Raw genomic sequence first — 23,909 nt, forward strand, 5'->3', positions numbered from 1 at the left:
CCAAGTTCCCGACAAGAGTCTGGATCTCTAATCCAGTCCTCACCCTCCTCAATGCTGCTAAAGCTGGTCTATTTTGCCTATGAGATAGTCTCTGATGTATTTTACTCTCATGAAGTGAAATTGTAACATGCTAGGTAGGCTTTCTCTTTAGCTCAAAGCATATTAAAAGAGACTGCAAGGGAGTAATGAAGGTAGGCACAGTGACATAGCGAAAGGGATAGCAAGTACCTAACACTGGCAAGAAAGACAGAAAATGCATTTTCTAAATAGGCTCGAGAGCTCCAGCATTTCCAAAAGCTTGGCTCCACTTGGTTCAGTCAACATGGAAACCAGTTGTCTCTGTAGCCCCTGAGCACATTATGGTCTGGCTTCCAGGCATAATGACTGGTGTTGACATCAGAATACTATGAGTCATTGGGAAAGCATCAATTACGCCAGCACGAAGGAGTTTGCTAATGATAATTAACAATAGTAATAATAAGGCTAATATTTACCAAGCACTTACTACATGTCAGGCATGTGATGAAGCTTCCTTAATTGTCAGGTTCTGTTGTCACATTTACAGCCACCTCCTCTCTTTCCACTCATCTATGGTCCTTTGACCTCCACCTGCAGACTTGGTCTTGCTCTAGTAACCAGGGCTAGTCTAAAACGTAGGCTGGAATGAAGATATTTGTCTCAAATCTAAAACTCAAAAACTACATCACCATTCCTTTTAGAATGGCTCAAACGGGGGCCTTATTTTTTGTCTGCTACTGTCTTATTCCTAATCTATTCCTCAGTTTGTTTCCTGGTGCTGATAATACTGCCCTCTAGATTTTAAAATCCTGAAAGAAAAGACCGTATTGATTACTTTCACTACTGTAGTCTCAGCAATCGGTAGCCAGTGCCTTGCACAAAATAGGTACTCAAGTGTTTTTAAGTGAACTGAATGCACCACCACTCTGGCTCTTGCACATCAGGTCTCTTAGTGCACAATTCCTAATCTCAGCATGGTCACCATCATTATAAACTACCACTTTCTGAGTATGACTGTGCTGATGCTTTGCATATATATTATTCAATCTTTACAAAACTTATAAGGTAAACAGTATCATTTTCATTACGCAAAAGAGGAAAATGGTTTTCACAAGGTCTCACATACATAATTGGTAAATCGAAGAACAATAATTCAAATGAAGATGTGAGTGACTCCAAATAAAGCCACCTCCTTCTAGATGCTCCTAAAGATTGCAGTGACTTTCTGAAGTTCTGACCAAGGTTTTGGATTTCATTGCTTACTAATAGTCTTTCTTTATGTCAAATGCCCACATTTCTAACGATTATCTGTTCTTAGATTACCTTTCCCCATGTTGGAACATCTTGCCTGAACAGACTGCCCTCCTAAGTCACCATATGACTAAATATCTTCTGTAGCCACGCCCTTTGATCAAAGCTCTCTCATTCTCAAGTACGTTGGTGGCATTTTTTAAGCGCCAAAAGTTGTATTTGTCTGGGGCATAATTTATACGAGTGGGCTGGGAGAATAGGACCCAGAGAATGAGTGAGTCAAAGGCTTTCAAGATTACCAAGGGTTGGGTGAGAGAAACAAAGTGTAACCATACTGAACAAAAGGCAGAAATGGGATGATGTGTAGATGAATGAGTTGGGTATCAATAATTAGGTGGAATTATCTTGGGAAAAAAGTCCATGATTAGAAGCTTGCTGCAGGTAGCTTGAGTGATTATTACCAATCAACCTGTTATGCCCGACACTCCTTTCTGTAAATCATCCTGGGGCTCAGAAGGATTGGTTAGCTCAAAGTATGTAATATGCATGCTTCTGCTATTTCTTCTGCCTGAAGACATACAATTCTTTACCCATGGCCTGGTATATAATGGACTTTAAAATAATTTGTTGTATGAATAAATAAGCTGTCTGTCTTTGAAGACAGTGGTGTTGTGCATGCCAACACTTTCTTCTAATTGTGTATACTCTATTTTAAGAAGTGGGCCCTGTTCCAGATCACCAAACCTTTCAGCGTTTCCAACACTGCTGCAATGAAATAGACCAGACCTAGCATTGCCAGCAATATTATGTCAACTGCACCATGCAGTGATAATCCTGCCTTCTGAAACATTCATTATATTGTACTGCTCTGTTACATATTCTTTAATATATCAGCCACTCAAAAATCCTGAGAGATATGTGCTAAGATCTTTGTTGACATCCCCATATGTGGTGTTTGAACATAGTCTAGATTATAGTTTTGACCATGAAATTCAGTAAAATTGAAATGAAAACTTTAGGTGAGCTTTTCCCAACTTGCTTACTCTACCAAACACAAAACTGATGTCATTAATTATGCAACTATCATTCTTTTTTAAAGTGTTGTTCATGAAGAAATACAAGTTTCATCATTTCACAAGAATTGCTACATATGGGAGGATGAGCAAAGAAAACAGCTGGGAAGCCGTGTGCACACTGGGCAGCAGGCTAGAGACTCTCCCTGACTCCCATGGCCCAGACACACAGGGAATGTCATTCTAACTCATGCCTCAGACATCTTAAAAGTGGTTTTATTCCATGGGCCTTTAGGATTACCGGCAAATAATTGGAAATTATTAAATCTACAAATGTCAAGGATCTACTGCACATGTTGCTCTTATCAAGTAGAGGGAACAGTATAGAATAATGGTTAAAAGCACAGGCTTTTGAGTCCAACAAATTGGGGTTTTGAATCTAGGCTCTATTTTTTTTTTCTTTTAGACAGAGTCTCACTCTGTCACCCAGGCTGGAGTGCAGTGGCACGATCTTGACTCACTGCAACTTCTGCCTCCAGACTCAAGCAACTCTCGTTCCTCAATTTCCTGAGTAGCTGGGATTACAGGCACGTGCAACCACTCTGGGCAATTTTTTTGTTTGTTTGCTTTTTTTTTTTTTTTTTTTTTTTTAGCAGAGACGGGGTTTCACCATGTTAGCCAGGCTGGTCTCAAACTCATGACCTCGGGTGATCTGCCACCTCAGCCTCCCAAAGCAATGGAATTAAAGGCATAAGCCACTACGCCTGGCCCAAGCTCTATTTCTTAGTAGCTGTGCCACCTTGGGAAAATTACTCACTTTTTCCGAACCTAGATTTTGTCTTCTATTAAAGGGGGATGATCATTGCAGTCACCTCATGAGGCCATTGTGAGGATGAAATAAAATAATATTCATAATGCACTAGGGACATCAGTAGGTATTAGCCCTTCATTTGTATAATTATTATTAAATTACAATTTCTGGGCAGGGACTACACCTTATGCTTGTCTGTGTCCTTAATGTAACCATAAAAACAGTTAATTTACTTAAAAGCTTGGGCTGCTAAAGGAATAATCTTCAATTTTCAGAAGAAAACGTCTTCTGTATAATATAGGTCAAATGAGATATAAGATAATGAGAAACAGAAAACCTCCTACAGCCTCTTTGGCTGAGGAGAAGTGATAGCTGTGTAGAAAGCCTGTTCTGAGCCTCTCAAATGTATTTAGTAATCAGCAGATGGATGAAAGGAAGGAAATTTCATCTCTGGTAAAAGTAGTGGAAACATTATACTCACTTGAGCTTTCTGGGCTTTGACCTAGCTCATTTGGTTCCCCTTGCCCAGGAAAGAGCTGAGAGAATTGCATCTTTTCTCTTCTCTTAAACCCAGCCCCGTCACCTCTTTTATTCTGTCAGGGAATATCTCAAAGCTCTGTGGCAAACTCTTTCCTGCAGGCAATCCTGTTTCTGAAACTCTTACTAATCCACAAACTAGCAGAATCTGTGCTCTCTGGGAGAAAAAAGATTGATGAGGGATCTCCAGGAGCTGGCACGAAGAATTCCTTAACTTGCATGCTGAGTGGCACTGGAGCTTGTTACTAAAGAAAGGAGAGTTGGGGGCGTGGGGAGGACTCTACTGTGAACATAGTATCTCCCAAATAAACAGCCCCTCCCAACATGATACAGAGCACTTCCATTTTCCTGCTGAGAAGTTGGTGTAATTTATGTTTGTAAAATATATCTATTGCTGAGACCATTGTATGAAAACAGACAAGAAAAAGGAGAAGGAGCAAAAGCAAAGAAAAATACTGTATTGCAGTCAGTCACTTCCAACAGTGACTAAACTCTGTAAGTCAGTTGTAACAACTACTACTTATGGGCCCTCACTCTGCGCCAGGCACTTTCTATGCATTCTCACGTTCTTACATTTAATTCTCAAAATGAATCCATAAGTTAGGAAGTAGCATTGTCCTCATTTTAGAGATGAGGGAGGTATGACTCAGAGATGCTAAATGACTTACAGAAGGCCGCATGGTGCATAAATCATGAGACAGAACTTAAGCATAGGTTGCCCTGACTACTAAGTCCTAACCACTATACTGCTTCTCAAAAGAGGACAGAAAAGCCCAACTGCTGAAGAAGACAGTGGCCCTACCAGCAAGGAAAACTTGGAACTTAAGGACACTGTAGAACCTGCTGAAGAGGACAATGCAGAATCACACAGGAAATATAGAAGCAGGTGGTGGATCCAACCATTTATCTGAGACTAGGAAGATAGTACCCAGTCAAAGAAGAATGGATGCTCAAAATGAGACTACATTTTTAGTTATATGTGTTTACTTTTATAAATCATTATATATATTTACCTATATAGTGATCAATTGTTTTCAAATACATCTCATTTTTTTCTTAAGTCCCAATTACAGAATGCTTGTATAGTACAAATACTCCTCTCTCCCAACCCCTACAAATCATAATTACTAAATTAATATTTCCTAGTTTCTTCTTCCTCTCCTAGTTTTGCCAGACCCTATTATTTCATTTACAGTAATTTTCATGACTTTTAGTTATAGGAAGTGTTTATTCATCTAGTTAGTTACATATTGTCTATCTCCCATCCACCATAGAGACAACAGGAAATGCCATGCAGAGGTCATGGCTCAAGGTAGGAGCTTAAAATTATTTTTCCTGATTGAATAAATGTTCAGTAAAGGATTCTATTTCCTTATTGACTAGTAAATGTTTCATACATTTGGTGAACATTAACTCTTTGTCTACCCAATTTATTACTAATATTCTCTCGTTTTTCATGTTCCTTCATTTTTTATGATGTTTTTAAAACTAAAAATAAGGTGTGCTGTGACAATTTAATGTTTTCCTTTTATTATTGTAATTTCTGATACATATTTACCTTTTGGTCTATCTTTTAATGATTTAATACTGTACTTTTAGCTCTTTAATGGCCTGGAATATATTTCTAATATATGATGTAATGAGAAATTTAATTGTTATTTTTCTAACTAATCTATTTTCTCAAATTCTAATCTCCTATTTCCTTCCCTATTTCTTTATTATTTTAATTTATAACACAGTAATTTGATATATTTAATTGACTTACTTTTTTATACATTAGCATTTGCTCCATTTATCTATTAGTACTTCCCTGTTTTAATTATTATTGCTGTATAAAAATGACATTTTCTAATGTGTTCTAATACCCTCCAAAGCAAGGGCTATCATTTTCTTTTTCCGAATATTTTTTACCACTCTTGCCTGATTTTTCCGTATATGGAACTTTAATATTTTACAGTCTGATCCGTAGCAGGTTAAGCAATCTTCTCCCACACCACTGAATGATTCTTGATGCTTTGAACCAACTTCTTGGTGGCTCCTCTCTCCCTGCAGCTCTGCACTTACTAGGGATTTCATGCCACGAGTGCATGGCAGCATGCACATTCCCCAGCCATATTTCCTGCCCTATTCTTTTGGAAATTTCAGGCTCTGAAACAATGTCTAACCAGATTATGATGGAACAAAACCCCCAAAATCAATGGAGTAGAGTGGAGTGTCATCTCCACTAGAAATGAAGATTCAATTCAAAGTGTAGAAAAATTACATTTTAAAATCTTTTAAATTACCTATTTAGCTTGACATATATGGCTTTGTGTATACAATATGAATGATAATATAGCTACATTAAAGTATGTGATAATATAAATAATATACCGTAATATAATAAATAGCACACTTATTTAAGGGAATGAGAATTATCAGTACTATTTAAATTCATATTTGCTCCCTCCCACCTCTCTCTTCTGACCTGTTTATTTTAATATATATAAATTGAATGTACTTATAAGGCAGTTTCACTCTATCTGCATCGTAGAGACAGGCTTCCTGCTTCTTGAGTTGTTCTGTTTCTGGATCTCTGATTTAGGAGAAAAACAATGTGGAAATTACTCTTAAAATCTTTGTATCTTCTTCCAGGCCATGAGTTTGCTCTTTTGCAAACAACAAACCATATGTAAGACACAGATTTTCCTTTTCAATTTTACTCAATAGGTCATGTTTAATTTTTGTCCTGGATTTTGACAAAAATTTTACTATCATACTTGAATTTTAGTGTTATAAGTTTTCATAATCTTTGTGTGTGCGTGTGTGTGTGCCTGCACATGTATGCATGTGCATATGTGTGTGCCTTTGTCCTTATATGGGGAGAAATTGGAAAACACTGCATCTGAGGCTGCTAAATAAATAATATATCATTAGATGCTTCTAAACTATCATTTAATAATTTTCTGAAGAAATGTGTCTCAAGTTTGTGTATGGATTAAATTCAACATCTGGAATTTCTCAGTAGAGTTGTTTGTAGGGGTGAGTGTGATTATATGAATTAATCATTATCCATTGTGGGGGTCTTCATTTCACTCCCATGTCTCTCTCTCTCATGCCTATTAGATTTGTTTCTCTGTCTAATACTAAATGCTCAATATGATTAGCTAATTCAACTTCCTATTTAGCAAGAAAGCAACAATTTCATCTCTGCCTCTTAAGCCATACTATTGATTTTTAAATCTGTCCTGTGGGTGATTCAGAGGTTATGGTGCAGGAGAATGATATGGTCATGTTTGTATTTTAGGAAGAAAACTGGCAACAGAATAGGGAGCTGAAGCCAAGAAAACAGTTGGGAATAATTTGTTCCTGCTAGCTAAATGTAGAGCTTGCCTTCCATTGCTTTCTGCTTCTAGAAGAGGATTAAGACAGAGGAGGAAATAAAAAGGAAGAAGGAAAGGAAGAAAGCTAAAAGAGGAGGGCAAAAGAAAACACGGGAGCAATTTATATGAATCAAAATGAGGAGTGAGGAAATGAAGCTTCCGTTTCTCTCACCTCAAGATCCTGCTGGCAGCTCAAGCCTGGACACCCGGAGCTACCTATTGGATCCTGTCTCCGGTTTTTGAGAACTTTCTCTCTTTTGCCTCTCACATCTGATCTTGTCACTAAATCCTTTTTATTTTATTCTATTCTATTTTTGAGACAGAGTCTCACTCTGTTGCTCAGGCTGGAGTACAGTGGTGCAATTTTGGCTCACTGCAACCTCCACCTCCCAGGTTCAAGCAATTTCTGGCTAATTTTTGTATTTTTAGTAGAGACAGGGTTTCACCATATCAGCCAGGCTGGTCTCGAACTCCTGAACTCAAGTGATCCTGCCTTGGCCTCCCAAAGTGCTAGGAGTACAGGCACAAGCCACTGTGCCTGGCTAATCCTTTTTAATTTTAAAAAGACCATTTTTCATTACCCTCCCTACCATGAACAGCAGTAGAGCACTTAGCATGTAATCAAGATCCTGAGGGGCTTCTAATTCCCCATCCCTGTTGAATGCTTCCCAATGATGATTTTTCCAATGCTCTCTTTTTATCATTACAAGCTTTGCTCAAAAGCTTAATTTGGAAGGACAAAAGACAAATTCTCAGAACAAATTTTAAGAATAAATTTTAAGACTCCATTCTACCTACCATCATGAGCACCTATGGTCATAGTTTTCCTCCTGTAAACCTCTGTGTAGTCCTCATTTTTTATTCTACACATATCAAAGTCATTTAAATCGTTCAAAGAGTTTAAAGTGCAGCTTAAATTCTATTTCCTGTTACACGTTTTTTGGTAGGTAGGGACAGGCCACACTTCGTTTCATACAAGGGCTTCAGATTTTACTGAGAAAGCCTTCCTCATTTCTCAATGCATATTATTGAATGTTTAGCAAGCTCTTAAAAACAATCCAATAGTTCCCAAAAGAAACATAGTTAGTTCAACTCCACTAATATTTATTGTGCCCCTAACGTATATAAGACATTGTGCTAAACATTGTCAGGATGTCAGATGCTGGTTCTTGAGAACAACAATTAACAAATGTATTCACTGGAAGACTATTTCCACTTCAATTATATGACTAATAATTTGTGACTTTTCAAACAAGTTTCTCTTCTTCCATGAAGTTTGTGAATTCCACAAATAGATAAAATTGTGATAGAAGTTACATAAGTGTGTTTAATGGCACAGATTTCACTCTTCACAGCAAGAATCCAGGTTCAGAAGATACAGAAAAGTAATTAAGCCTTTAACATTGCACTACACACTTAGTCTTGATGTATGTATTGCAAATTATTCTGTACTTATTAGAAGTGTCTTCCTCAAGGGGCTGGAAGTTTAGGAAACTATGATGCATCCATCTTTCGCATCATCCTTATAAAAACACCTGCACTGTGCTAAGATTTCTCCACCATTAATTTTAAAAAGAAGCAAAAGTAATTTCTTCTCATTATTGCATATGAGATGAAAGTTTAACAAATGAGGTCTTAATAGCGATACCAAGAAATGGGAAGCCATAAATGAGACTGCCTGTAAGGCAGTAGACAAGCTTGACAAAAATCCTAAGCCAAATGTATGATTGTGTTACTTCTGATATTCACACCAAGAACCATCCACCCTCTGGTACTCTTAGCAAAAATTACTAGGAAATCAGTTGTTAGGAATCAATAGTTCCATTAGACAGGAAGCATAGTTTTCCAAACTATGGGAATTTTATCCCAGAAGTATGTGAATATCAAAGTGAAATTAAAAGATTAAGCCTCATAAGAAAGCAAAAGTACCCTATGTTAAAGTCTTTGGTCAATGCTTTCTAATTCTTCTTTTTCGTATCTTTAAATACAGAATCCCCTTCACCTACAACTGAGTTTAGAAAATTCATTAAGTTCTGATGCTGATGTCACTGTCTCAATCCTGACCATGAACAACTGGTACAATTTTAGCTTGTTGCTGTGCCAGGAAGACTGGAACATCACCGACTTCCTCCTCCTTACCCAGAATAATTCCAAGTTCCACCTTGGTTCTATCATCAACATCACCGCTAACCTCCCCTCCACCCAGGACATCTTGAGCTTCCTACAGATCCAGCTTGAGAGTATTAAGAACAGCACACCCACAGTGGTGATGTTTGGCTGCGACATGGAAAGTATCCGGCGGATTTTTGAAATTACAACCCAGTTTGGGGTCATGCCCCCTGAACTTCGTTGGGTGCTGGGAGATTCCCAGAATGTGGAGGAACTGAGGACAGAGGGTCTGCCCTTAGGGCTTATTGCTCATGGAAAAACAACACAGTCTGTCTTTGAGCACTACGTACAAGATGCTATGGAGCTGGTCGCAAGAGCTGTAGCCACAGCCACCATGATCCAGCCAGAACTTGCTCTCATTCCCAGCACAATGAACTGCATGGAGGTGGAAACTACAAATCTCACTTCAGGACAATATTTATCAAGGTAGGATGCAAGGTCTCGGTTATATCCCCATTCACAGGGCCATGACAGAGAGTAAAATTCCCCTATCTGTCCGCTTTGCAGAAATCTTGACTCTGAGTAGCTTTAAACTTTAATAATATTTCTTAGAGGATTTCTGATTATATAGGCTAGTATTTCATGATCTGCTATCTGTAATTTGATCTATAAACTTGTAGGTACATGGTATAGTGGGAGTGCTCAATCCTGCTTCTAAATCTTGGTTTAGCTTCTTACTAGCTGTTGTGTTCTTGGAAAGTTATTTAAAAGCTCCAAGTCTCAGTTTTCTAACTAGCAAAATAGAATAATGAATAGCTCGGTATAATATAATAAAGATACCATGAAATTTATATATGAAAAGTACCTAATACATGCTTAGCTTATAGTAGATGCAAAATAAATGTTTCTTTTCCTGCCCACTCTTTTCCATATCAATAAAATTAATCAAATTTCTCTAAATATATACAAAGAAAAAAATTAGGCAAGAAATGGACTTTTCTCTCTCCTCCCTGGCCTTGATGCTTAAGGCAGTATAGAGTAGTAAAGGCAAAGACTCTTGAACTCAAGTTCAGACCGTCTGAACTTGAAGTTTAGCTCTGCCACTTACTACTTGAGTGACTTCATCAGGTTACTTAACTTCTCTGAGCCTTAATTTCCTTTGTTCTATATTCATTTACGTAAAATGGATATAACAGTTGATCCTATTACCCATAGAATCATTGTGATTGATGATTGATAGATAGAGATAAGAGATGATATATAGGTAGTAGAAAAACAGGATACATTAATAGAACTAAGAGTTTCATAATATATATGTATAATATTATTTATTTGTTTATACATTCATAATTATATGTGTTTATTTTTAAATTAAATACATTTCTGCTCCGGTTCCTCAATATGATTCAGAAACTAGAATGAAAATGTCCATTTAAAATAGAGAATAACACATCATATGGAAATGGTTTTGGCGAGTCCCAGGAAAGGGGGAATATCCTTAAAGGATATTTCATTAGGGCTTAGACTTTCTTCTGAAAAAGGACCACAGAGGCCAAGTCAGAAGATTATTATTTCTTCAAAGATGAAGGTTTCCCTGTAGACTAGGGCCTGTTTTTAGGCCATCCTGAAATAGTGGCATCTGACTATGTTGAAGACTGCAAGGCAACCTCATAGCTTCTTACCTTTAAAAAAGTCATGATAAAAGCTCAAGGGGTGTGAATAGTTGTACATTTAATTATATATATATGTATAAATTGAGCACCTACTATGTACAAGGCAATATGCCAAATGCCATATGCAAGGGAAAAGTGAAAGACTGAACACAACCTGTAAACTCTTTAAAGAATGTTGTTAATAAAATAAAATTATTCAAATACATTTACTACAAATCTATTAATAATAAAATTAGATGTTCTAACATCATCTGAACTTTCCCTTTTTCCCATATTATAATTTCCACAAGATTAAAATCCATGCATATTTTATTTTATAGCCACTCTCCAGATTCAATCTACTGTTTGCACACTAGCACATAATTAAGGTTCAGAATTTTATCTAAGACAAGAAACATTCTCCTTTACAACAAAAATAAAAGCAAAGCTTTGATTTATAATTTCAAATAGTCATTGTTTTGGAAGGACAGTCATAAACAGCAGCCAGGAAAAACCACTTATGAAAACTACATTGAGTTGCTTAGCATCTTTTTGTCTCATGTAAAAAGGAGAATGCAAGAAAAATGATTCTGTTTGAATCCTATAAACCTTTAGAATCTACAGAGAAGAATATTTGTTGACTTAAGTTGTATATACCTTAAGGTCTCATTTTACCAAGATCAAACTGATCTCTCTGGCTCCTCAAGATTTAATTTATACTAAAATTATGTTCTTCCTTCCACAAGGATCCCATGGCATTTTGTATATAAAATTATATAATGGTACTTGGCTCATTCTTTCATCAATATTTGTCTATATGTCTGACTTCTGAGATAGAATATAAATTCTGTTAAGTGGAGATGCTGTTATTCAGCCTTATCCAATGCCTAGCCTATAGTAGGCACTTAATAGATATTTATTGAAATTGACATAGAGGCCGGGGGCAGTGGCTCATGCCTGTAATCCCAGCACTTTGGGAGGCTGAGGTGGGCGGATCATGAGGTCAAGAGATCAGACCACCCTGGCCAACATGGTGAAACCCTGTCTCTACAAAAAAAAAAAAAAAAAAAAAAAAATTAGCTGGGCATGCTGGCACCATGGCTGTAGTCCCAGCTACGTGGGAGGCTGAGGCAGGAGAATCGCTTGAACCTGGGAGGCAGAGGTTGCAGTGAGCTGAGATCACGCCACTGCACTCCAGCCTGGCGAGACTCCGTCACAAAAAAAAAAAAAAAGAAAAAAGAAAAAGAAAAAGAAAGGAAGAAGGAAAGGAAGGGGAAGGGGGGAAGGGAGAGGAGGGGAGAGGAGGGGATTGACATAGAAAGAAAGAAAAGTAACTTTCTGTTTTATTTACATCCTACATTATCTGTTGCTGTAGAAGAAATGGGTGGTTGGTATATATTGTCCAAATTAAGCACTTTTTAAATTTACATAAATACTGGATGATTTCTGTTTGGTTTTCTCTCTCGCTTGCTCACTCTCACTCTCTCTCTCTCTCTCTCACTCTCTCACTCTCTCTCTCTTTCTCTCTCTCTCTCCTATGGTGGTATGTTAGGTTAGTATATAACCTCTGCCCTCGTGACTATTTATTCCACAAACTTTGAAGCTGTAAAAGAAGATTGTGAGGTTTGAAGCCCAGCAGTAATTTACACCGGGTCAGTGACAATATTTTCATCATGATGAATGTGTTTGAGAAATGAACCCAAAGAACTTCAGGAAGTATGCTTGAGACTTTTTAAACTCCTGAGGGATACAGGCAAAGAGAAATTTTGAAAAGTGTTCAGGAACAAGTCAAGGGAAATGAGCAAAACCCAGGAAGGAGACTTTATAATGAATAACTGAAAAGCTGCCTTAAGCCATAAAACATCTGTGGATTTTCCATCATCCTTATTTATTTTGTTTAATATAGTCTTTTAGAAAGTTAGTTATTCTCAGTCCACAAGTCACATCTACATACAGTAATTTTCTTAATTGTTCTTAAATTTTGTAAGGCTGACCCCACTTCTTCACTGCATAATGAAAGTGGGGAGGATAATGAGCCATGAATAGCAGATGTCAGAGTTATGCAAGTTTTCATTTCTCACACAGTCATTTTCAGTTTGGGCTGACAGAACTGTTAACATCTTAAAATGTTAATGAAATCACCAAAAACATGGCATTTTCAGCTAGGCTTTCAGATTAGAAAAGTCATTTATCATGGCAGACTATACACACTTAATTACAGGTATTACAGATTTTATTCTTCCTAGGTCCCCACATGCCAGAGCAAATGTCCATCATAACTAAATGTAGACAAAACATTCAGGGACCAAGTTCATAGCATGATCTTCAACAATCTTCAACAATATATTTACAAGATTTTTTTTTTTTTTTTTTTTGAGATAGAGTCTCGCTTTGTTGCCCAGGAGTGCAGTGGCGCAATCTCGGCTCACTGCCAAGCTCCACCTCCCTGGTTCACGCCATTCTCCTGCCTCAGCCTCCTGAGTAGCTGGGACTACAGGCACCTGCCACCACGCCCGGCTAATTTGTTGTATTTTTAGTAGAGACGGGGTTTCACCATGTTAGCCAGGATGGTCTCGATCTCCTGACCTCATGATCCACCCGCCTCAGCCTCCCGAAGTGCTGAGATTACAGGCGTGAGCGACTATGCTCAGCTACAAGTTGGTTTTTAAATGTTAGTTAATTGGAGCAATTATTGGTGGAATATTATTTTGAGAATAATATGAATGGATGTTTTTGCCTAGCCAATGACCATGTGTTGAACTACGGTTGGGTAGACAAAATGAAGACTTGAATTCTGACATTTAGGAGCTGACAGTCTAGTGAATGAGGTCGAAATGTAAGTAAATGGTTATAAAACAATGGGATGTGTGATTTATAAGAATAGAGATATATTCAGATATACAGAGGGAAATAATTAACTCTTCTCAGACATTTGGTGATGAGGGAAAAACACTGGAATTGGATCCTATAAATGAAAAGGGGTTTTTAGGTTTGGAACAAATTCACAGACAAAGGAAATGACATATGCAAATTCACTAAGACCTGAAAGATAAATTTAGTATGGCTGGAGCATTAATTGCATATGAAAAGGATTTGAGATGATTCTGGAAAAGTAGTCAACTTGATAACATACCACACAGAGCTTGTATGCCAAGCTAAGGCATTTGCATTCTATATGCAGAGCAGATGTCAACTGAATGGCAGAACATTAGCCCTGACATATTTATAAAAATCATAATCCTGTAACAAATTAACCAAATAAAGTAATACGGTATAAAAGCTTTGCAAGTAATTTTTTTAAACATTAGGATATAAACATTGTTTTTATTTCTCAAAATTGGTTTTAGCCTTGCCCACATTTACTCCCTGGCTGCATTCCGAACATCGGACTCTGGGGAAAGTGAATAGGAGTTTGAGAATTTACCTGCTGTTCCCAGGATTACGATTTGCCCATGCTTACCTAAAGGCCCTAAGTGCTAATAAATTCATTGTTCCTGAAGAGAAGGCTCCATGGGTTGGTCATAATCTGATCATGAGCACTTATCTTTTCTTTAAGAATCCCAAGATTCTGGACACTGACAGACACCTTGTTGCTCTTGGTCTAAGAAGTCCCTGACCCTTTGACTAATTAGCCATAGTTCTGATAGTTTATTCCAGCTTCTAATAGGGATGTAGAATCCTCCCTTTCTTCTTTGAACAGCTTCTGCAGTCCTGTTCTGTATCCCTTGAGAACTGAATCAAGTAGGCAGCGATTAATTCATTCCTTTGTTCGCATATATTTGCTGAAGTTAACTAATATGAGGTCAAGCCCTTGTCTGGAGACACAAGGAATAGAAGGTAAGAGGCCGTGCTGTCAGGAAGCTAGCAACCCTCTTCTGTTCTTCCACCAGGAGAAGACATGCTCATCTAATTATTCATAGTTTTATCCATTTTCCTTCACCTGGCTGTTTTGTTATTATTCTTCACTGGGATAACACCCTTTATACCAGTGATTATACTCTGCTGGTACTAGCATTTCTAGGCCTCCCTCCTCAGTTGACCCTGAATTACAATTCAACACACTAGAGACTCTTTTCTCTCCAAACTATGTTTATCTTTATGCTTACACAGTCAAGCAATATCAGTACTCACTGGCCTTTTATTAATAATAAGTGTTTTCATTATTGATTCTGCATATATTGTTAAGAACCTATTATGTGCCAGGCATTGTGAAGAATTAGAAAATCTTCAAAAAAATGAATCAAACAAATGTCCATTCAAAAAACCCAACATATAAATTGATAATCATCACAATTTATTCCTGAACATTAGCAGAGTTCCAGAAGAACTTGAGGCTGAATGCTATAATTCTAATTTTGGATATTCTGTCCACTGTCACCATAACTTAGTGGCATTGTGACCATGTTATAGTTATTTAAATGCCATAAACTTTAATTTCCTTAAGTATAAGGATACCTATCTCAAAAAGTTAAGTAGTATGCCTAAGGTCATTCAGCTACTACTTTGTAGGCGAAGATTTAAACCAGTTTATCTAAATCCATATTCCAGGCTCTTTCAGAATTAGTATAAGCCTTCCTTAATTGGGATCCTATTACTTTTTAATTTATATTCTTTCAGCCTGAAGCTATATAAATCACATCTGCATACAGTAATTTTCTTAATTGCTCTTAAATTTTATAAGCATTCTTGTCCTAAGGACTGCTACCAACACAAACTGGTTAACCCACATATTTCAACATGTACTTAAAAGAAATGCACTTGCATTAAACATGGAAGCCAGGGGTTGGAGGCTGCTTAACACTAGCTCCCTGGAGTCCCGAGAAGAACACATTGCTTATGGCTGATCTAGTATGCCTAACTATTACTCCTAGGTTAACTTTCTCTGCTAGAGCTACTAAGGTGTTGATACTTCTAGAAAAGACATGTTTGGGTTAATGAATCTCAGGGATCAACACTTAAGATCTGTGTGTTGCTATAAAGACACATGCACATGCATGTTTATTGCGGCACTATTCACAATAGCAAAGAGTTGGAACCAATCCAAATGTCCAACAACGATAGACTGGATTAAGAAAATGTGGCACATATACATCATGGAATACTATGCAGCCATAAAAAATGATGAGTTCATGTCCTTTGCAGGGACATGGATGAAACTGGAAAACATCATTCTCAGTAAAGTATCGCAAGGACAAAAAACCAAACACCGCATGTTCTCACTCATAGGTGGGAACTGAACAATGAGAACTCATGGACACAGCAAGGGGAACATCACACTCCGGGGACTGTTGTGGGGTGGCGGGGGGAGGGGGGAGGGACAGCATTAGGAGATATACCTAATGCTAAATGATGAGTTAATGGGTGCAGCAAAACAACATGGCACATAGATACATATGTAACAAACCTGCACATTGTGCACATGTACCCTAAAACCTGAAGTATAATAATAAAAAATAAATTAATTAATTAATTAAAAAAATAATAATAAAGTAAATATTTTTAACACCATTTAAAAAAAAAAAAAAGATCTGTGTGTTCAGATGTTTTCAATAGGAACCCTTGTCAGTGGAATCATTTGGCTGGAATTCTTTGAAATTACCTCTGCTGCAGGTCACTTAAGTCATGCCAAGAGATGAGTCTAAAATTTTCCCTAAGTCACCACGGGGCGGGATGGGGGGGGGCTCACATAAGGGACACTGGAAAATATATATTCCCTCAAGACTCTATTTTGATGAATTCAGCTCAAATTTACTTAATCTAGGATTCAGCAGATTTTAAACTGTGGAATGTTTCCCAATTAGGAGAGCTTCCAAGCTTTTATGTGCCCGAGAAGGAACTGTATTCTTGGTTGACTTTTTCACTTTATATTCATCTACTGTAAAATCTGGAAATCTGCCAAAAAGTATGAAACTATGCAGAGTAATACTGAAGCTCTACTCTGATTTTCAGATTTCTCTCTTAAGACCACTTCAATCTGCATACCCTACAACCCTTAGGATAGATGTTTGACTGGTAAATACTGCATAATGTCTTATTGCCAGGGCTATGCCAAGGCAATACTTGAAGGGACATCAACACCTTGGCTAGCACTGGGGCCAGATCCAAACAGCCAGAATGAATTGAGTTGTGATGTTTCACAGTGTGACCAGGAACAGTTCAAGGGCTAGGCGGAGATCATAATTGTATAGAAGAGTCAAGGGTCATACCAAAAAGCAAAAGGTAAGGACAATGTTATAGGGGTATGGAATAAATCAAACTGTTAGGTAACATATCAGAGAAGAAAACACAGAGAGAAAAAAGTGCCAGCTTGCCAGTTACAACACATGGAAGCAAGCAAAAGAGATTACCATGTATGTGTGTATGACTTCTTGATGTAGCAAGCCCCTCATACACACCAATAGTTACACAGCACAAAACATGTATTAAATTATGGCCCCACCACATACATTAGTATTGTTCTCTTCTTGGTGAAAACTTCAAGAAAGGTAGGAGCTCTCCTTCCACCCTACCGTTTCACCTATAAGTAATTGAATTTTGCAGATATTGACAAACATAGACCCAAATGATTCAGATATGTGTACATATATGTTAATATATTACTAAATTGCTGTTGACCATTAACTGATAGAAATATTTTTTAAAAGATGAGCCTTGTATGCAATTTTAAAAGATGACATAATCAGGGATTACAGTGTGCAGGGCCTTCTGTTCTGAGGATGGAAATTTAGCAATTTCCAAACCCTATTAAACTCCTTCTCATCAGAGAGGTTCCCCATTGAACTAACTTCAATTTTTTATATTCTCCATTATTCAGGAGGAAAATGTATTGAAAGTTTAATCCTTCAAACAATTTGTAAATTACAAACGCAAATGCTTCCTGACTTAGTGAGCCCCATTCTTCTGACAAAGTGATGAAGATCGCTCTAAGAGATACATGTCTGATTTGAGCAGAAGACACGTGTTTAATTGCATTTACCCCAAAACATTACTGAGCAGTTACCCTGGCCAAGCACTGTGTTGTGCCTAAGAGTCAAAATGACTCAGTGAGATAGGTACTTAGATAAACGCTGAAGCCTCTTTCAGCTTGACAGCCTGCAGCGTTATGAAGCAGAGCAGTGGGGAAGGGAGAACAGCAATTCTGTGGAAGATGCTGCTCTCCAAATCTGGGGTAGGTCCAAATCCATGCCTTTGAGGGCCTTATAGTCTAAAAAGTCAAAGATGAGATAAATAAACTGCCAAATTCTTCTACTTTAGGATAGTAAGAGGACAGTCAAGGAGTCATTTTACATGTAAGCTCAAGAAATCACCCACATTTAATGTTTAATTTGGAGATCTGTCCCATATATGGAGAAGAAAATCGAACAGAATTGGACCACAGGTAAGCTCTGTGGCTAAAATGGACAAATTCATGTTATCATAAAAGAAAGGCAGATACCACAGGGCTCAGCTTTGGTGAAACAAGCCACAAAATGAAAGCTGAACTAGTAACAACTCTCCAGCAAGTACAGAAACATTCCCTAGGGCCGTAAGAAAAGGGAAAAATGGCAAAAGAGACATAAAAAAATAAAGGGAAGCAAATAGATGGATCTCAGAAGGCAGTGGGAAGGGAGCTGGAATGGTGACAAACAGTAAATTAACTAACGATGGTCAAAGAGCTGCTTTAAGACAAGATCTCCCACTAACAGGACAGAATACTGGCATTTCCGCTACACAAAAACCACTAAAAAGAAAAGGGGGAGAGGGGGGAGAGAGAAAAACGAAACATTCAGAAAAAATAAAATAAGAGAAAGAGTATTAAAGAAATAATGAGCTAACTGTAGATTAACCCACATGCCACAAACAGTGAGAATACTGGAGGGAGGGGAGCCAGAGGAAGAGGTGTAAAATGAGAATAATTTAGGAAATCAGAGAGTTTAGGGGAAAGCCCTAAAAATTAAGAAATATACACATGGAAAAACACAAATGTAAACTATGTATAGTAAATAACTCAGATAACTGGAGGTCTGTGGACTTTGTGAAATATCAAAATTGGCTGTAAGAGTTCTAAAAGACAATCCAAAGAGAGAATAGCTTGGGGTTCTTGAATGAAAAAGAGCAGGAGAAAAAGACTACATAAGTGTGAACTTGTGACAAATGCAAAAGTGTAGAACTCTGGAGAATGTGAGTTTTTAATTAGAAGATTCGTCGTAGATATGAATCACATTAAGCAAAGATGGGATTACTGAACATCTATCTCAAGTTTCTCTTTCTCCCAGAAAAAAAAAAAAAAGGAAAAGGGGAAGGTTTAAGAATATTCCTTTTCTCACATGAAAAGGACTTTATTGAGCTGGGTTTTCTACTACATGCCAATAGTTGGTAGATCCAAAGCTAAATTAAAAGTAACCAAGAAGCAAATATTTAAATTCCATGTATAGGAGCAAGTAATCCTGACAAGTAAACTCAGTAACCCTAACAAGAATTAGGTGATGCTGGTAGGAAGGGAGTTTGAGGGAATGTTACTAGTAATAATATTCTTAAAGATTCCTCATCAGGCAAAAGCAAAAAATCAAAATGAAGTTCTCACAGAAAAAAAATTGATAGAGCTTTATGCAGCATGAACAAATCTCTCATTCTTCAGGGGGGAAATATCGAATACGATGAGATGATCCTGGGAAAAGAAATTCAGCTTAGTTTTCAAGATATAAGAGAAAGAGGATATTGATATGTTTAATGATACAAAGACAGTTCCAAGGGGGAAAAATTAATTTTAAGGCCTTGTAGTACAAAATAGATATTCACATAGACAGATATGATTAATGGAAGGTCATAAACAGGGGGAAAAAGAAAAGGTAATAGGGCAATTTAAAAGAAACAAAAAAAGAGAGGTAGATATACAAAGAGACAAGTTGATGAGTGAAAAATTACTGAAGTAGAAATAAATATATAATCTATAAATAACTAGGTCATGAAAGAAGATACATGAGGATGGTGATGCATTTAAACAACACAAAAGTAGATTAATATGTAGCCAGAAATGAAGGCTGAAAACAATGGAATTATTTCAGAGGTATTTCCACAGCAAGAAAAAATACAAATTCATAATGAACATAAAAACATAATACTAATAAAACTTGATGTGTCAAATAAGACAAGAAAAATCGGGGGGCAACAATTCTTAAAATCTCTAAGAAAAGGGCAACATTATTTGTAGTGGAAGATTTTTATTTAACTTTAGCAAATTTTAGAGCAGGTTACAAAAAGTAAAAATAACACATGACTAATGTAATTAATACATTAAGATAATCAATGTATTAACTGCAGTTAACATTTCACAGAGAATGTACACCCATTTTGATTAGTACATAGAATATTTACCCAAATGACAGTATTTCAGCATCCAAAACAGGCTATAAACTTAAGCAGCAGATTTTTTATATGTGAAAAATACAATAAATCAGAGCTCAAACCTTTTAAAATTACATTAAAAAGAAACCCTCCTATGTCAACATTGTGCCAGGTCTAAATCCTACATGTATTACCTATTTATCATATATATTCTGTCTCCTTCAATAGAATATAAGCTGCATAGATTGTGGTCTTACTTCACTACTACATCCCCAGAACCTAGGACAGTGCCTGGCACATAGTATTCTGGAATAAATAGATGATTGAATGTGTGATGTGTTGCTCATTTTACGATGAATAAATAAGAAAATACTTTAATTAGGATGTCAACATTTTGAATGCAAATATGGCTTTTAAAATGTATCTTAAATATATTAAATATTGATCTTGCTTATACTGTGAACTGTCTCAAAAACATTTTCTAAGTAATTTGCAAAGTGCAGATTTTATCTCAGCTGTTATGCAAATCAACACATATTCTTAATTAGTGACATATTGGGAGATTTTAATAAAGAAAAATTCATTAGTAAGCCTCATTCTTTTAAGGGGAATGGTATCTTGGGAGGTTTGTTGATAAAAAAGCTGAATACCTGAACTACTTTGTTAAACACTCACTAAACAAGATTCTCACTCATGGAGTTAGATCCAGGCCCTTACCAACCATGACAAAGATATTGTAAGTGGTCTCTTAGTCACCATTTCTCTTTCCTATATGTGTATTTTACTTGCCTCCAGACCAATATTAACTAATGTAGATCTCTGTTAAAGTAATTATGCTACTCAGTAATCTTCATGGTTCCCCTTTTCCTACTAAAATAAAATCCAATCTCGTAAAACAGGTACATGAGGCCTCTATAGTCTAGTTTCAACCTGCTTTCCCTATGTTATTTTCTAATATTTTTCTACCCTGCTCTCCAATCAGATTATTATGCTTACTACCTCCTCTTACATTTTCCACCTTCTTACATTTCTTCATAACATTTCTGACGCTGGAAGATTTGTTTAGAGTTCATATCCAGGCTGGAGCAGTTATCTAATCAGCACAGAGACAGAGAATGGTAGTATTATTGTTCCCTTTGATCCAGGCTCTAAATTTTTATTAAAGGAACTTAAGGTTACTTTTTTATGCCCACATTGCTATATGGGCTTACATTGAGTTTATATTCAACTAAATACTAACAGGTCTTATTTATATGACCTTCTGTCAAGCTGAGTTCCACACATTCTTAGTAAAGTTTGCAACCGTGTACATTTGGCCCTCTTAAATCACTGCTTTCCTTTTTGAAGACAAAATATCTCTTGATTATACCATCTCCTCTCCATTTCTGCTACTGCCTTAGCCCTTACCACCTTAAGCCCTTTACGAAACTAGCAGAGAGAGAGTAAGAGAGGAAGCAAAAGAAAGAAGGAAGAAGCATTGTTCCTCACATGTGGACTTATGTTCAGTCCCCTCCTCCTTCCAGACTATGTCCTATATAACTAGCAAGGAAAAAAATCATTGTAAAATTAAATCGAATGATGATGTCTCCCCCCAGACAAATTCCCCTCAATGCCTCCTTGTTGTCTTCACTGTAGCCTCAGATCTGATGTAATTCATTTCCCATCCTCATCTCCCTCCTTATTTTTCATCTCTTATCGTCAAACAGCTCACACTCTCTGTCTCTGGCCTTTGTATTTCTATCTCCTTGAGATGACAACATCATTTCCCAGCTTCTCTTCCTGGCTTACTGTAGTTCCTTCTTCAAGACTCAGCTCTGGCACTTCTTCCTCTATGACGCTTTCCTTGGCACCCTACAGTAGAATGTGCAGGTGCTCTTGCTCTCTGTTCCAGTGACACCAGATTTACCTCTATCATGATGCTCTTTATGTGGGTCTGAATTGCCTGCTCACTTTCTCTCTCCCCAGAATTAGACTTTGAGCTTCTTGAGCTCCTTGAGACCAATGAGTTTGTCTTTCATCCCTGTAACTCTAATGTTGGAACAGTGCCCAGGAGTTTGTCAGTTTATGGTGCCAGTAAAACTATTCCTGATTTTTCTTCTTGTTTATCCAAGAAGAGTAAAGGGCAAGATAAAAAAAGAATGTGATGGAATTCAGTTTAAGCAAAATCAGGATTTCAGCCTTTTGATATTTTAACTAATCTAGTTAGCATTTAAATTTTGCTATGCATTGTCATTCCATTAGTACAGGTGACTATAACTAAAGCTTTCATGAGATTATTTTGATTCACCCTTATCGTAAGACTAAAAATGAAACAGACACAAATAATCTGTCATAAACGGTGATTCTGTGGGACCCAACTTTTTGGAGCCAATAGTGATACAAGCATTGGATTTTCTGGGCTGGGAAAACTGGAGACATTCAGGTCCCTATTGATTTGCCTTCTTTGGAAAATGACTGGCTTGAAGACAACTGGGCCTTGTCCCTCTATCGTGGCCATCTTAAATGTTACTTAATACCAATAATCAGAAATAGGTTTTACTGGAATGACGGAGTTGTGTAATCTCTGGCAATTTTCTGAAGATTTCTAGTGCCTTTTTCTGATATGGTTTAAGCATATATTTGGTCAAAGGTAGTCTCTCAAGGGTCCATCCAGTTAAGAATCTATAATCATTAAGCCTCAAGCATTCTTAGAATAACGAAAGATTCCTCTTTCCACAACTTCCTCTTTACTTTCCTGATCAGTAAATTGACCAGAAGAAATTAACCTACTTACTACTAACCGTTTATTTCTTATATCAGCAAGTGTGCATATGTGTGTGTTTTAACAAATCTAAAAGTAGATTTCTTATAAACAAGTGTATCAGCTTTCCCTTATAGTACCTAGGTAATTATCAATTGATTAATCTGTATATTTTAATGATTTGGCTCCTTCTCTAAAGAAGCAGAAAACTATTTCAAAATCTAAGATAGCTGAGACTTCATTACTTGTTGCAAAATAGAATTTAAGTGGTAGAATCCCACTGCGGAGTACTAACATGAATAATTACCATTACGCGCAATCTTCCAAAATGAACAGTTTCACTGCATTTATTCATAGTAGCATCTTCAAATGTGATTTACACTTATATCGCTAACGAAAATTAGTACGTACTTCACACTTTCTGATTTTTCTATGTCCCTTCTGTGGCAACATAATGTCTTATTACTTCTATCTGCATTTGTAAATTATGGAGTAATATTTGTGACAGGCAATGGGTAAATGTGTTTTGTTAAGAGCCTACACTTACATCATCTGATTTTTCAAAATACCTACTGTGTTCCACTCACATTTCAATTTAATTTCTTTTAATTTGAAATGTATCTTGAGTAACTGCCATGGATTTATCATAATGCAATACTTTGTGTTTTCAACCTTAAAAATTTTATTAAAATTATTGGAAAAAGTAACCTGGAGACAGGCTTTACTGAAAAAAACTTGAATGACATTAAGTCAGAGTTACCAAATCTGGAATATTTGTTACATGTTAGATGTATCATGTGCTTTACATAAATTATTTCCAACTCTTGTAATGAAGGAAGTATTTTCTCTATTTTGCTGGTGACAAAACTAAAGCATAGAGTTAAGTAAATTGTTCAAGGGCCATGTTAGTAGGTGGCTAGACCAATATTCAAATGGGGGTGGATCTGATGCCAAAGCCTGGGCTTTTATCCAACACAAGGCCACAAGCCACATTAATCTTTATTATTGCCACTAATATGCCACAAGCTTATATGTTACCTCTTACTGTCTAATCTTCCCAGACTCGAGAAGGACAGAGGCTAAGATCAAGCC

The 23,909-nt window shown here is 36.9% G+C and overlaps 1 protein-coding gene and 1 long non-coding RNA gene across 2 annotated transcripts in view; one reads left to right on the forward strand and one right to left on the reverse strand.

Annotated features, from left to right (window-relative positions):
- The window catches only part of GRIN3A (glutamate ionotropic receptor NMDA type subunit 3A), a 168,579-nt gene that overhangs the window by 42,895 nt on the left and 101,775 nt on the right, over window positions 1-23,909 (forward strand). Inside the window, exon 2 of the mRNA XM_055271635.2 lies at window positions 8,983-9,587. Within this exon, the coding sequence (XP_055127610.1) occupies window positions 8,983-9,587 (605 nt within the window). The remainder of the gene's footprint in view (window positions 1-8,982; window positions 9,588-23,909) is intronic.
- The window catches only part of LOC129479090 (uncharacterized), a 125,169-nt gene that overhangs the window by 33,381 nt on the left and 67,879 nt on the right, over window positions 1-23,909 (reverse strand). The window lies entirely within an intron of this gene.

The sequence above is a fragment of the Symphalangus syndactylus genome, chromosome 3 (genome assembly GCF_028878055.3).
Source record: "Symphalangus syndactylus isolate Jambi chromosome 3, NHGRI_mSymSyn1-v2.1_pri, whole genome shotgun sequence".
Taxonomy (NCBI): Eukaryota; Metazoa; Chordata; class Mammalia; order Primates; family Hylobatidae; genus Symphalangus; species Symphalangus syndactylus.